This window comes from Oncorhynchus clarkii, chromosome 23, assembly GCF_045791955.1.
Source record: "Oncorhynchus clarkii lewisi isolate Uvic-CL-2024 chromosome 23, UVic_Ocla_1.0, whole genome shotgun sequence".
Lineage (NCBI taxonomy): Eukaryota > Metazoa > Chordata > Actinopteri > Salmoniformes > Salmonidae > Oncorhynchus > Oncorhynchus clarkii.
Window position 1 is genome coordinate 20,261,321 of NC_092169.1, and position 12,602 is coordinate 20,273,922.

General features: G+C 42.4%; 1 protein-coding gene across 1 annotated transcript in view; it reads right to left on the reverse strand.

The window, feature by feature from the left end:
- The window catches only part of LOC139381104 (echinoderm microtubule-associated protein-like 6), an 88,797-nt gene that overhangs the window by 45,525 nt on the left and 30,670 nt on the right, over nucleotides 1-12,602 (reverse strand). Inside the window, exons 3-8 of the mRNA XM_071124389.1 lie at nucleotides 11,823-11,921; nucleotides 11,587-11,655; nucleotides 10,369-10,554; nucleotides 9,852-9,987; nucleotides 2,150-2,351; nucleotides 1,080-1,217 (exon numbers count right to left, since the gene is read on the reverse strand). Of these exons, the coding sequence (XP_070980490.1) occupies nucleotides 1,080-1,217; nucleotides 2,150-2,351; nucleotides 9,852-9,987; nucleotides 10,369-10,554; nucleotides 11,587-11,655; nucleotides 11,823-11,921 (830 nt within the window). The remainder of the gene's footprint in view (nucleotides 1-1,079; nucleotides 1,218-2,149; nucleotides 2,352-9,851; nucleotides 9,988-10,368; nucleotides 10,555-11,586; nucleotides 11,656-11,822; nucleotides 11,922-12,602) is intronic.

The window sequence follows — 12,602 nt, forward strand, 5'->3', positions numbered from 1 at the left end:
CCTCCACAATCCTCCAACCTCAGCCAAATTGAGATAGTTTGGGATGAGTCGGAGCGCAGAGTGAAGGAAAAGCAGCCAAAATGTGCTCTACTTATGTGGGAAATCCCTTCAAGACTGTTGGAGAGAACGCCAAGAGTGTGCAAAGCTGTCATCGAGGCAAAGGGTGGCAACTTTGAAAAATCTGAAATATAAAATATACTTTGATTTGTTTAACACTTTTTTGGTTACTACATGATTCCATATGTGTTATTTCATAGTTTTGATGTCTTCACATTGATTCTACAATGTAGAAAATAGTAACACAATTAAGAAAGACCCTTGAATGAGTAGGTGTTCTAAAACTTTTGACCGGTAGTGTATATATATATATTTTTTTATTATAACTCAGATTATTTCACATGCAGATGTAGGAGGCTAAAAAACTTAGCTAGCTTGCTATGTTTTTAGACAGGTTAAAGCCTGCTACCCAGGCTGCCAGCTAGCTAATACTAGCAAGGGAAGATTACTTTTCCTTGCTATCACAAAATAAAAAAAAGTTAAATATGTAAATAATATGCTATCACCTATCACCCCCTTGTGAATGGGAGTGGGACTGGTGAGGATATTATGTTACCAAAAGGTGTCCGCTGCTCCAAAAATCCCACTTCACCGGAGGGAAGCTTGTAGTAACCTTTAAGGTGGGTAATAGAGATACGTGAACTTGTAGCAGTAAAGGCGGGAGGTGATGGTCCTATACCCGATAGGAGAGTCTGTACTGAACACTGAGCTCTAAAACAGATTATGAAAGGAGTGCTTGTTGTACTAAAGATTAGTCTAGGGACTACATGTGTGGTAAGTGGTGCCTGTATTTGGGAACTAAATGTGCAAGACAGTGCGTGCTGTACTGCACTTGCCTCTAGGGACTAAAGGAGGTAGTGATATGGAAGGTGGGAGTTTGTTGTACCTGACACTCGGACCTAAAAGTGTTTGTTTGTGGATGTTTTCTGTAACTGTGAGCTACACGTGTGTGAGTGAGTGGGTGTTAGTTTAACTGACTCTAGGGACTAAAGGTAGGTAGTGAAGGTACATTTTAGCAGTACCTGACTCGGAGCACGGTGAAGGAGCCGTCCTTCATGCCCAGAGCGAGCTGAGAGCCATCGTTGCTGAAGGCCACACTGCGGACTGCCTCCTCCATGTTACAGCGAGCTATCAGGGCATGGTCTGCCAGGCTCCACAACCTGAGAACACCACACATGCAGGCATGCACACACACACGCGCGTGCGCACGCACAAACACACACACGCGCACACACACACACAAACACACACACAGTCATACCCAATCAGCCCAGTTTCAGCTATGAACATGGCTTCTGTAGCCACACCCATTAGAAAGTATTAAGTGAAGAAGATATCAGTAGCAGCTAAGTGACTAAGACAGATGTTTTAATGAGCTAGTTACTGCTGCAGGGTGAGGGCTTGAATTAAGGGTTACACTTTATTTTAACAGTCCGTAATAAACCATTTATAAAGCATTTACAAAAAGATTGCATAATGGTTACGGTTGGGTTAGGTTATGTTATGTTAAGGGTTAGGGTTAGATAGCGCTCACTTTAGATTAGGGACTGCAAAAATACTTTACTTATGATTAATAGATGGTTTATAAATGTGGGCATAATGATTAATGTATGGTTTATTAGGGACCGTTAAAATAAAGTGTTACCAGGCCCACAGAGAACTCTGTCTCTCCTGGTAGAAAGGGGTTGTGTGTGGCTTCATTATCAAGTGTCTGTCCCCTGCACAGGCTGGCGCTGTGACTTTTCTATAGCTAGCGCTGAACTCTGGGCTAGAACTGTCCCGGTTAGAAATGCGTAGAACAGTGTCTGACAAACTAAGGGCTGTCTGAAGGAGAGGAGAACCAGTGAACCAAGAAGGACGAGTAGTACTACTGGTCAGGGTTCACTGAGTGTATGTAATTAAGATGAAAAGTCTGGATGAAGTGGTACATTAAAATATAATGAACAGGGATGGTGGCCTGGGTAAACTGAGAAAGGATAAATTAGGGAAGAAAGCTCTGATGATAACTACTGTGTCTATAAAGATGCTAGTGTAAAGATGCTTCTGAGGGAGATGATGTACGAGCTAAATTACTGCTGGAGTTAAGACTGACCGTACAGATCGGTCATCACTGCCGGTCACAGCAAGCGGTTTCTTGGGGTGGACGTCCAGAGCCCAGAGCTCTCCCTCACAGTGACCCTGCATGATGAGCAGAGGCTTGTCTCTGTCCCGAACCATGACCTCAAAGATCTCACTGTCCTGCGTCCCCGCCAGGATACGGTCTGCCCTCCAACACACACTACGGATAGACAGCCCTGAGAGGGAGGAGGGAGGGGGAGGGATGGATGGAGGGAGGGAGAGAAAAAAAGAAAGAGGGATGGAGAGAGACAGAGGATGAGAAACACACCGCAAATAATGAATGCTCTGTCGTGTAAAACCAAAGAAGGGGATTGAATACAATCACACCCGTTCTTCAGCAGGTGATGAAGGGTAGCATCTAATCCATTTCATTGTGTATTACACTTCAATCCAGAGATAGAAACTATTACGTTCAGACAACTTTCAGGTGGCAAGTTTTTCACAGAGTGATGTGTGACTAATACAGGTAGACTTTCATTTCAGGAGAGAGAAATGAAGTAGACAACTCTAGAGGGAGGAACAGATTGAGCTGCTACAGTGAAGGCACTTCAAGCAACAAGACATCAGCAAGACATCACCCAATGCAAGACATCACCCAATGCCCCTCATTAATACTAAATAGTATTTAACTCAGCTACAAATCCTCAGGCTCTTCCTAAAAAAACACCTCACTAACATCACACAATATGAAAAATATATATACAAATACATGCCAACCAGAAACCAGCTACAGCCAATATAGAGATGTAGGATCTTAATTTTTGCCAGTTTGCTACAGCAGAAAAAGAATCCTGTAGCAACAGGAAATGTGAATTATAATTAATGTACATTTTTGTAGGGGTTGATGAATGTTTTGTTAGGGCAAATCAAGTCTGAAATTTCAAAATGGCAATTACACATTTTAGAAGCCTTTTAAAAACTCAAATACACTACAAAAGTGATCAAATTAAGATCCTACATCTGTATAGGCTAACAGAATACCTGAAACCAGTCTCATAATCTGTGTGTATGGACAGAATCCCTGGCAACCGGATTAACATGAACTAGAGTTAATTGGCTGCACAATACACTTCAGCTTTGACACCCTGGGGGGAAACCATTTCTAAAAAGTAATTAATGTGGATTCTTATCTCAGATTTCCTCTCACTAAAACTGATCCATAGTTAGGAATCAAACCTTCACTGGGACTCAAACTTTCAAGAACAGAAGTAGGAAATCCCTTAATACGGAGGATACAAAAATCATTGGGAGCACGTTCTAATCTAGAGCCACAAACTGTTACGAAGGTTTTTGGCATTTCTACTAATTTCTCAGATTTGGTCCTTCTGTACATACCGACACGTACACTACGGTCACAAGACGCAGGCCTTCTTATTGTCCCTAGAATATCTAAGCAAACAGCTGGAGGCAGGGCTTTCTCCTATAGAGCTCCATTTTTATGGAATTATCTACTCAGAAATATCTATACTCAGCCTTGTCTCAGGGTAGTAAATTGGTGGTCTGTTGATATCCCTCTAGTGGTGTGGGGGCTGTGCTTTGGCAAAGTGGGTGGGGTTATATCCTGCCTGGTTTGCCCTGTCCGGGGGTATCGTCGGATGGGGCCACAGTGTCCCCCGACCCACCTCTGTCTCAGTTTCTATGCTGCAATAGTCTATGTGCCGGGGGGCTAAGGTCAGTCTGTTACATCTGGTGTAATTCTCCTGTCTTATCAGGTGTCCTGTGTGAATTTAATTCTCTCTCTCTCCCTCTCTCCCTCCCCTCCCGGAGGACCTGAGCCCTAGGATCATGCCTCAGGACTAGCTGACCTGATGACTCCTGGCTTTCCCCAGTCCACCTGGTCGTGCTGCTGCTCCAGTTTCAACTGTTCTGACTGCGGCTAGGGAACCCTGACCTGTTCACCGGACGTGCTTCCGTGTCCCGGACATGCTGCTTTGACTCTCTCTCTCTTTACCGCATCTGCTGTTTTGACCTCTGAATGCTCGGCAATGAAAAGCCAACAGACATTTACACCTGAGGTACTGACCTTGCTGGTCATCTATGAACGTTTGAACATCTTGAAGAACAATCTGGCCTTAAATGGCCATGTACTCTTATACTCTCTACCCGGCACAGCCAGAAGAGGAATGGCCACCCCTCAGAGCCTGGTTCCTCTCTAGGTTTCTTACTAGGTTCTTGCCTTTCTAGGGAGTTTTTCCTAGCCACTGTGCTTCTACATTTGCATTGCTTTGGGGTTTTAGGCTGGGTTTCTGTGTAGCACTGTAAAAAGGGCATTATAAAGACATTTGATTGACTTGTGTTTGGAAAAGATGGGTTGCCTGTTTTGCATGTTATTTTGACATTAATACGGGTCACATATCACTTTGCAAACAATGTAAATAAATAAATAATAATAATAGAGTTAATAAAGCTGCGTACAAACTTGGTCTTTTTTGCTTCTTGAGTAAGGCAGCTCCAAATTGCAGGTGTTTCAGCCTAGCTCAGTGATTTCTGTGGTGGGGGGGATACGGAGCATAGCGGTTGGTAATGTTCTCTAGTTGCGCCGTGATTGGGTAATGTTCTCTAGTTGCGCCGTGATTGGCTCAGTGTTCTGTCACTCATGGGGACACTATGTCCCCGGCAAATCTAAGGGTAGAGCTCGAAAATTCCAGCCCCTTGGGTGCTACCATAGTTATATTAGAAGTGCCCATCCAAGAAGTCTCAAGGTCATTGGCCACAGATAAAATGATGTCAAACAATGTTATATCTACAGCAGCTTCGATTGGACTGTTCATATCAACATCATACTTTCAAAAGTCATGAATCAAGTAGACAATCTACTGGCAAATGCTTTTTAATCCTTGTCATATGAAGAGAAATAATGAAGAGTAATCTATCGGTGCCCATTGGCCATTGGACATAAACACTACACAATAAGTTGGAAATCGCAAATTCAACAGTGAGTAATTTAGAAGGAATCAGTTGCTAACTGCAAGCATCACAAAGCAATCGCTGGTCTGCTATTCAGTGGAGTAGGTGTGTGGTCCCAACTCTGAAAAAGCTTAAAAACATTCAACATTGGCCATGCTGTCAATCCAGCATGACTTCTGCCACGCTCAAAACAACTGGAAACTCAGAAATGAGAAATCTGATTTCAGTGAGTTCCAGAAAACTGGGAACTCTGAAAATAGGTTTTGAACGTTTATCCAACTCGGAATTGCAAGTCGGGAACTCGGGCCTCTTTCTAGAGCTCTGACCTGAAGATCACTGATGATGAATCATGATTCAACCTTGTTTTTTATCCTGAGTTCCCAGTTGTCTTAAAAGTTCCATAAATCCAGAGAATACCAGACTTTGAAGAAAAAATTTGATGACAGAATTTTCCCCATGAAGGACAGCCGCGCCACCTTCCTGTTCAAGTGAGTACAGCACAACAAGGTGAGTCCAAAAATGTATTGTATGCTGTTGCATAAATTATGTTATATCCCAGGGAGATATGTATACTCTAGCTAAGAAAGTAATACTACGTGTATGTTGTGTAGTAAGTTGTTAGTAGCCCATGTGCCTCACCCTAATAATTTGGTCCCTTTCCCCTCTTAATTTCACCTACTGTTCTGACTTGGTGGTGCACATGTAGCCTATAGCCTGTTTTAGAGAAATGTAATAATTGAATATTGTAATCATCATTGTCTGCTTATATGCCCCCTTTATTTATCCTACGATTCTGACTTGATGTACAGAGAGAACAATGCAAGAATGGCCATTGTTCTGAATTCTGTCGCTGTACATTTCAAAAGTGCTGATCAAATAGAGCGGCACGTTTTGCTCTTAATTGTAATCAGAGGGTTCATATAAATACTGTGCATGCCAGTCTCTCTTGGCTAAGAGTTGAGGAGAGACAGACTGCATCACTTCTTCTTTTTATAAGAAACATTAATGTGTCAAAAATCCCAAATTATTTGCATAGTCAAGTTACACACAGCTCTGACACACACACTTATCCCACCAGACATGCCACCAGGGGTCTTTTCACAGTCCCCAAATCCAGAACAAATTCAAGAAAGTGTACAGTATTATATAGAGCCCTAATTGCATGGGAACTTCCTTCTATCTCATATTGCTCAAATTAACAGCAAACCTGGTTTAAAAAAACAGATAAAGCAACACCTCACGGCACATCGCCTCTCCCCTATTTGACCTAGATAGTTTGTGTGTATGTATTGATATGCAGGCTACATGTGCCTTTAAAAAAAATGTATGTAGTTCTGTCCTTGAGCTGTTCTTGTCTATTGATGTTCTGTATTACTCATTCTGTATTATGTTTCATGTTTTGTATGGACCCCAGAAAGAGTAGCTGCTGCTTTTGCAACAGCTAATGGGGATCCTAATAAAATACCAAATTGTTGCATTGACTACGTCTGTCCTAGCACTCCCATTAATGTCTTAATCCAAATGACGTATTGCCTCTTATCCGCTCGTCGTCCCCTTCTGCCATAGTGTGTACATCTCAATTGTCAGTAGAAACCACATTTTGTTTAAGCAAGTCAGCCATATCAGCAATGTTTTTTATATATCAGCAATGTTTTTTTTAAAGGCAGTAAATGAGGCTGAATTAATTATTTTACTACAAGACAAGGCTCCGCTGATAGCCAGGTTTAGCAGTGGTAAGATGTTGGGACTCTGCTGTTAGGACAGCTTTATGTAGGCCCTAACAGTTTGTGGGCACCGATATAGTGAAATTAATCAAATCAAATCAAAGTTTATTTGTCACGTGCGCCAAATACACCTTACAGTGAAATGCTTCCTTACAGGCTCTAACCAGTAGTGAAAAAAAAGGTATGAGGTCAAATCAAATCAAATGTATTTGTCACATACACATGGTTAGCAGATGTTAATGCGAGTGTAGCGAAATGCTTGTGCTTCTAGTTCCGACAATGCAGTAATAACCAATGAGTAATCTAACCTAACAATTCCAAAACTACTACCTTATACACACAAGTGTAAAGGGATAAAGAATATGTACATAAAGATAAAGATAGATGAACAATAGGTTAGTAAAGAAATAAAACAACAGTAAAAATACATGCTATATACAGTAGCGAGGCTATAAAAGTAGCGAGGCTACATACAGACACCGGTTAGTCAGGCTGATTGAGGTAGTATGTACATGTAGATATGGTTAAAGTGACTATGCATATATGATGAACAGAGAGTAGTGTATTGTTTAGTGTTGTGTAGTGTTGTGTAGTGGCTTTAAAAAAATGTTTTTGCTCCACCAACATTTACATGTTAAAATTGCCACTGGTTACAATACTTTGACTGGCCAACAAACACCCAACAATGCCCTTATCTAATCCCAGGGTGTGCCCGGTGTCTGTGGGGCTTTCAGATATTAGTATTCCCCACCCCTGGGGCTGGCTGGGGACACAGAGCTTTTCTCTGCTTTAACCACAGACAGCCAGGCAGCCACTGCTCAGAACAGAGGAGGCGAACAGAGGAGCAGAGGAAGGGAAGAGAGAAGACCCTCATTGATAATACATGAGTGCCACTGATGGTTTCCTCAATTTAGCAGGAGGCATAGAGCAACAGGAATCCACATGAAAATGCTATGAAAAAGGGGAGTTTACTAAATGTCATCTGTCAAAGGTTTCGATTTTTTTTTGTTATCTTAACTTCTCTATTCTGTTTTATCCATACCTCACAGTCAAACTCTCTCAGGCCCCTAGAATATAACCATATTTTGTTTCTCTGTCTGATTGGACTAACATGGCCTGCTCTGGCTCAGACGAATGGAAATGGATGAGTGGCATATTTGAACTTAGCGGTCTCTCTCCCTGTCGGTCTCTCTCTCTGTCCTCTGTATCTGTTCCCAGTCAACAGATGTCAATGATACATCCACAGGGACAGGCTAATAAATCATCATGGCAGGGCTCTCAATGAGCTAAACACACATCGGCCTCTATTAGGCAGCACAAACACACTGACTGAAGTGACCTACACATTATCCCTGGTTACAGTATTTTACCCCCTGTACAAATACATCAGTGTCTGGATCGACCTACTCACACACCTCTGCCACAGAAGCATGGACTCTGACCCTTAAATCCATAGACAGCACAGTGCACACACAACCCTGTGTGCTTAGATGGATCTCCTCATAAGGACGTGCCTCTTATCCTCTGTCTCTCCATCACCCAGCTACCCTAATTACCCATCATACCCCAGGGACAAGCACAAACATGCAGACTATGACATGGTTTGATCAGCTGTGGGCCCTGACGTCCCCCACAAGCCTATGAAGGGTCTGCCTGCAAATGCACACAGCTTAGACTGTGATGTTTAATTGATGAGAGGGCTAACACTCACCAGCCATTTAGCCCCATGCTACCTTCACACCTGCTCCTGTCTGTATCAATTCAAGTATTGAATACAGAATAGGGCTGGAAATTGCCAGGGACCTCACGATACGATATTATCACGATACATAGCTGCCGATACGATATGTATTGCGATTTTTCCGATTCTATAATTGTGTTCATTGTCCTTAGCTTATGCCTGCCCATACCATAACCCCAGAACTATGACAACAGTAAACCGCTCACCCACACAACTCCATACACGCTGCCTGCCATCACCCTGGTACAGTTGAAACCGGGATTCATCCGCAAAGAGCATACTTCTCCAGCGTGCCAGTGGCCATTGAAGGTGAGGACGATGAGGCACGCAGATGAGCTTCCCTTAGATGGTTTCTGATAGTTTGTGCAAAACGTATTTGGTTGTATAAACCCACAGTTTCATCAGATTTCTGAGTGGCTGGTCTCAAACCATCCCGCAGATGAAGATGGCTGATGTGGAGGTCCTGGGATGGCATGGTTACACATGGTTTTGCGGTCGTGAGGCCGGTTGGATGTACTGCCAAATTCTCTAAAACGACGTTGGAGGCAGCTTATGGTAAATAAATGAACATTCAATTTTCTGGCAACATCTCTAGTGGACATTCCTGCAGTCAGCATGCAATTGCACGCTCGCTCAAAACTTGAGACATCTGTGGCATTGTGTTGTGTGACAAAACTGCACATTTTAGTGCGGCCTTTTATTGTCCCCAGCACAAGTGACACATGTTTAATGATCATGCTGTTTAATCAGCTTCTTGATATGCCACACCTATCAGGTGGATGGATAATCTTGGCAAAGGAGAAATGCTCACTAACAGGGATGGAAACAAATTTGTGCACAACATTTGAGAGAAATAAACTATTTGTGCGTTTGGAAAATTTCTGGGATCTTTTATTTCAACTCATGAAACACATGTTGTGTTTATATTTTTGTTCAGTATAATATCGTCCAAAATGATATTGCGATATGTTACTGTATGATCATACATCACAGGTAGAGCCAACCAACATGGACATATCACATTTTATCTGTATGCAGTCGGGGTTACAAACTGCATAACCACATTTTGACAAGAATGCAAAGAAAGAGGTGAATACCAGAAAGAAATACCCCAAATAAATTGCAACTTTTCATGAGGCCATTGACTTTAAAGCCTCGTTGTTTGGGATGATCAGAAGTGTGACTTGGGGATATAAGTCTTGCACTAACTTTAGCATCATTAGCTTATGCAATTGGCTTTTTAATTAGAACCATTATATATTATCACCAAGAGCTGGTAGTTAAACCAGGTTCCTGAGGCCTACCTTTATACCCCTGCTCAGCCTCCCGAAGGTCGATCTTGGTGATAGGCTTGAAGTCCAGATCCCAAAGCCTGACACAACCGTCACGTCCCCCCGTGGCGAAGCCCTCCTCACAGGCATACATGCTGAAGATCCCAGCCTACACACAGTGCAGTCAACTTTAGTCATAGGCAGGGGGATTATCAAACGATTCTGTGCATAGAAAAAGGTACTTGGAAAAGAATATGATTTCAATAGGAATGTGGGTCAAAAGTCTATTTCCGTATTGGAGACACAAAAAGGGGGCAAAATCATTATTTTCAATGCTTTTAAAGGCCTTAGAGATTTACAAAGAAGGTTTCAGGGTAGGGATGCAGAGGGAGGGAAGGAGAAATGAGTAAGGGGGATTGAGTTGCTTCAGTGTAAGGGTGTAAGTGATTATAGGCATGAGAGGGATGGAGTTTAGCTGGAGCGGGTGTTTGGATGTCTGGAAGTGTACAATCAATGGGTCTTGAGAATTAGAGTGACGTATTTCACTCACTCCATGAGCGGCTTGCACCGTGCGTAAAAGGTTCAGTCCTTTCCACACGTAGATATCCCCATTCAACGCCCCAGAGTATGTGACATCATCTTTAGCCGATGCCACACACAAAATGGTCTGTAGATCCCCCGTCTTCCCGAATATCCCCCGTTTGGGCGTCAACGCATTGCCACAGAGAGCCCAGAACTAGAGACATGGAGAGGGGGAAGCGAGTGAAAGGAGAAGGAGAGATGAGACAGGAAATGAGAGAGATGTACAAGTAGGCATAGGTAGGGGAAGGAAAGGCGAAGCAAGATAATTAGAGAAGTGAAGAGAAAGGTGGATAAAAAAGGGAGGAAAGAAAAAATAACATAAGGTGGATGATGACAGGAAAGGATAGAGGGTAGAGAGAGAGAGAACATGAGCTCAGAGATCAGCTGCTGTCACAGTGCGTTTGGAGAACCGTTGCTCTAAATCACGACTGCTCATTTGCCAGCCTGATCACCTCAGGGTAGATAGCATGGGGCTTATTTCTAATAAAGCTCACAGCGGTCAGTTAAGAAGATTCCCTGTCCATGAAAGCTGTTTTATGGCCAAAAGGCACAATAGGCTCAACTATTTAGTTCTCGTACCATAACTGGATATGCATAAATATATTGATATATATACAAACAAAACAACAAGAAAACTGATTGTCCATTGCTACTGTGTGTGAGGCATATGTATTTACATATTTATTGTAAACTGAGGGCTCTTCTGTAAGTTCAGTGTTGTGTGTTTTTTTTGTGCGCGTGTGTGTGTGTTTGTGTGCTTGTGTGTACAGTAGGAGACAGCCCTTCCGGAGGGGAATGACAGAACAGATTACTGCTTTTGACTGAATAGAAACTGGCGTCCTCCAACTGCTCTTCACGCGTACCCATTGAAAACAATATGCCCCAGTCCCCCTAACACCACTTTCTCATTCTACTGCTAGAATATCTGATAGCGCCCTACTTAATCCTCCACTGACCACATGTCATATTGTTTATGAGGTTGTTCCAAAGGCAGCTTTTAACAACAACCGTATAAACGTGTGACATGTTCAATAACTTGAATAGACTGATGCCCGGCTGCACTGAGTGAGGTAACCCATCTCAACATTGATAGCTTCTCATATGTTATTTTTGAACTTGGCTCAAAGGTAATGTATGAACTGACTGGACAGCACAGAGCCTACCGTGTTGTTATTGTGAAGCTCACCTTTATGTGTTTTACCCCACAGCTCACCAGCCGGTTCTGCTGAAAGGGATCCCAAGATATATCGAAGATCTGAAAGACAGCCAAGCCATTAACACACATGCATTTCCTGTCCTTCACACAGAACGCCATGTCTCACACACACTGTGTACTCACATGTGTACTCACTACAACTGAATCAATACACAACGCACACACACTCAAATGCCAACGTGCGCACAGCACACACAACAGCTTACCCTGTCTGAATGTCCTGTCGCAGTGGCCAGAACCTTTCCTTTCTTCCAGTCCCAAACAGACACTGTATTTTTGGCATCCAGCCCCACAGAAGCCAGCCGCTGAAAATGAGAAAAGGGGGAAACCATGAATTAATCTGCGAATAAAGGAGAGAGACTGTTTCTATTCAATGGAAGATGAATACATCTTAATTAATGTACTGTAAACGGAGGCAAATAGTCATATTTTCATAATCAATTTATTTCTATGACGGGACATATGACAGAATAGTTCTATGTGACAGCTGCAGAGACACACACAGGCAGTGCAGACATGTGCAGATAATACAGTAGGACCTTAAACAGCACTATTCAAAAAGCCTTCTTTATTTTATCACACCGGCTGTAGAAAGGAATGCAATGCAAATTGTTTCCAATTAGTCTGGCGTCAATTACCATTCAGCGAGTTAATTGTTAATTACCCATTTTATGACTTAGACAAAAGAGCTTGGCCTTTAGGAACGTTTGGACAACTGTCTCCGGGTGAATATTGGGGTGACAATGAAACATTAGATAGAAAATAAATTAGACCTAAATGTAGGGATATTTCAGATTTGATGCTACAATATAAAATAAGTATGGGTCATTCTAATGACTACAAAAGAGAGGAGATGAATGCCAAATGTTAATTGACCTGATGTGCTGTTGACTTTACACTGAAACGGTAATGTGTGTTTCCATTAATCAATACATTTTAGTGATAGAGAATACATTCTCTTTTCAGCAGGAAAACATGTTTTGTCA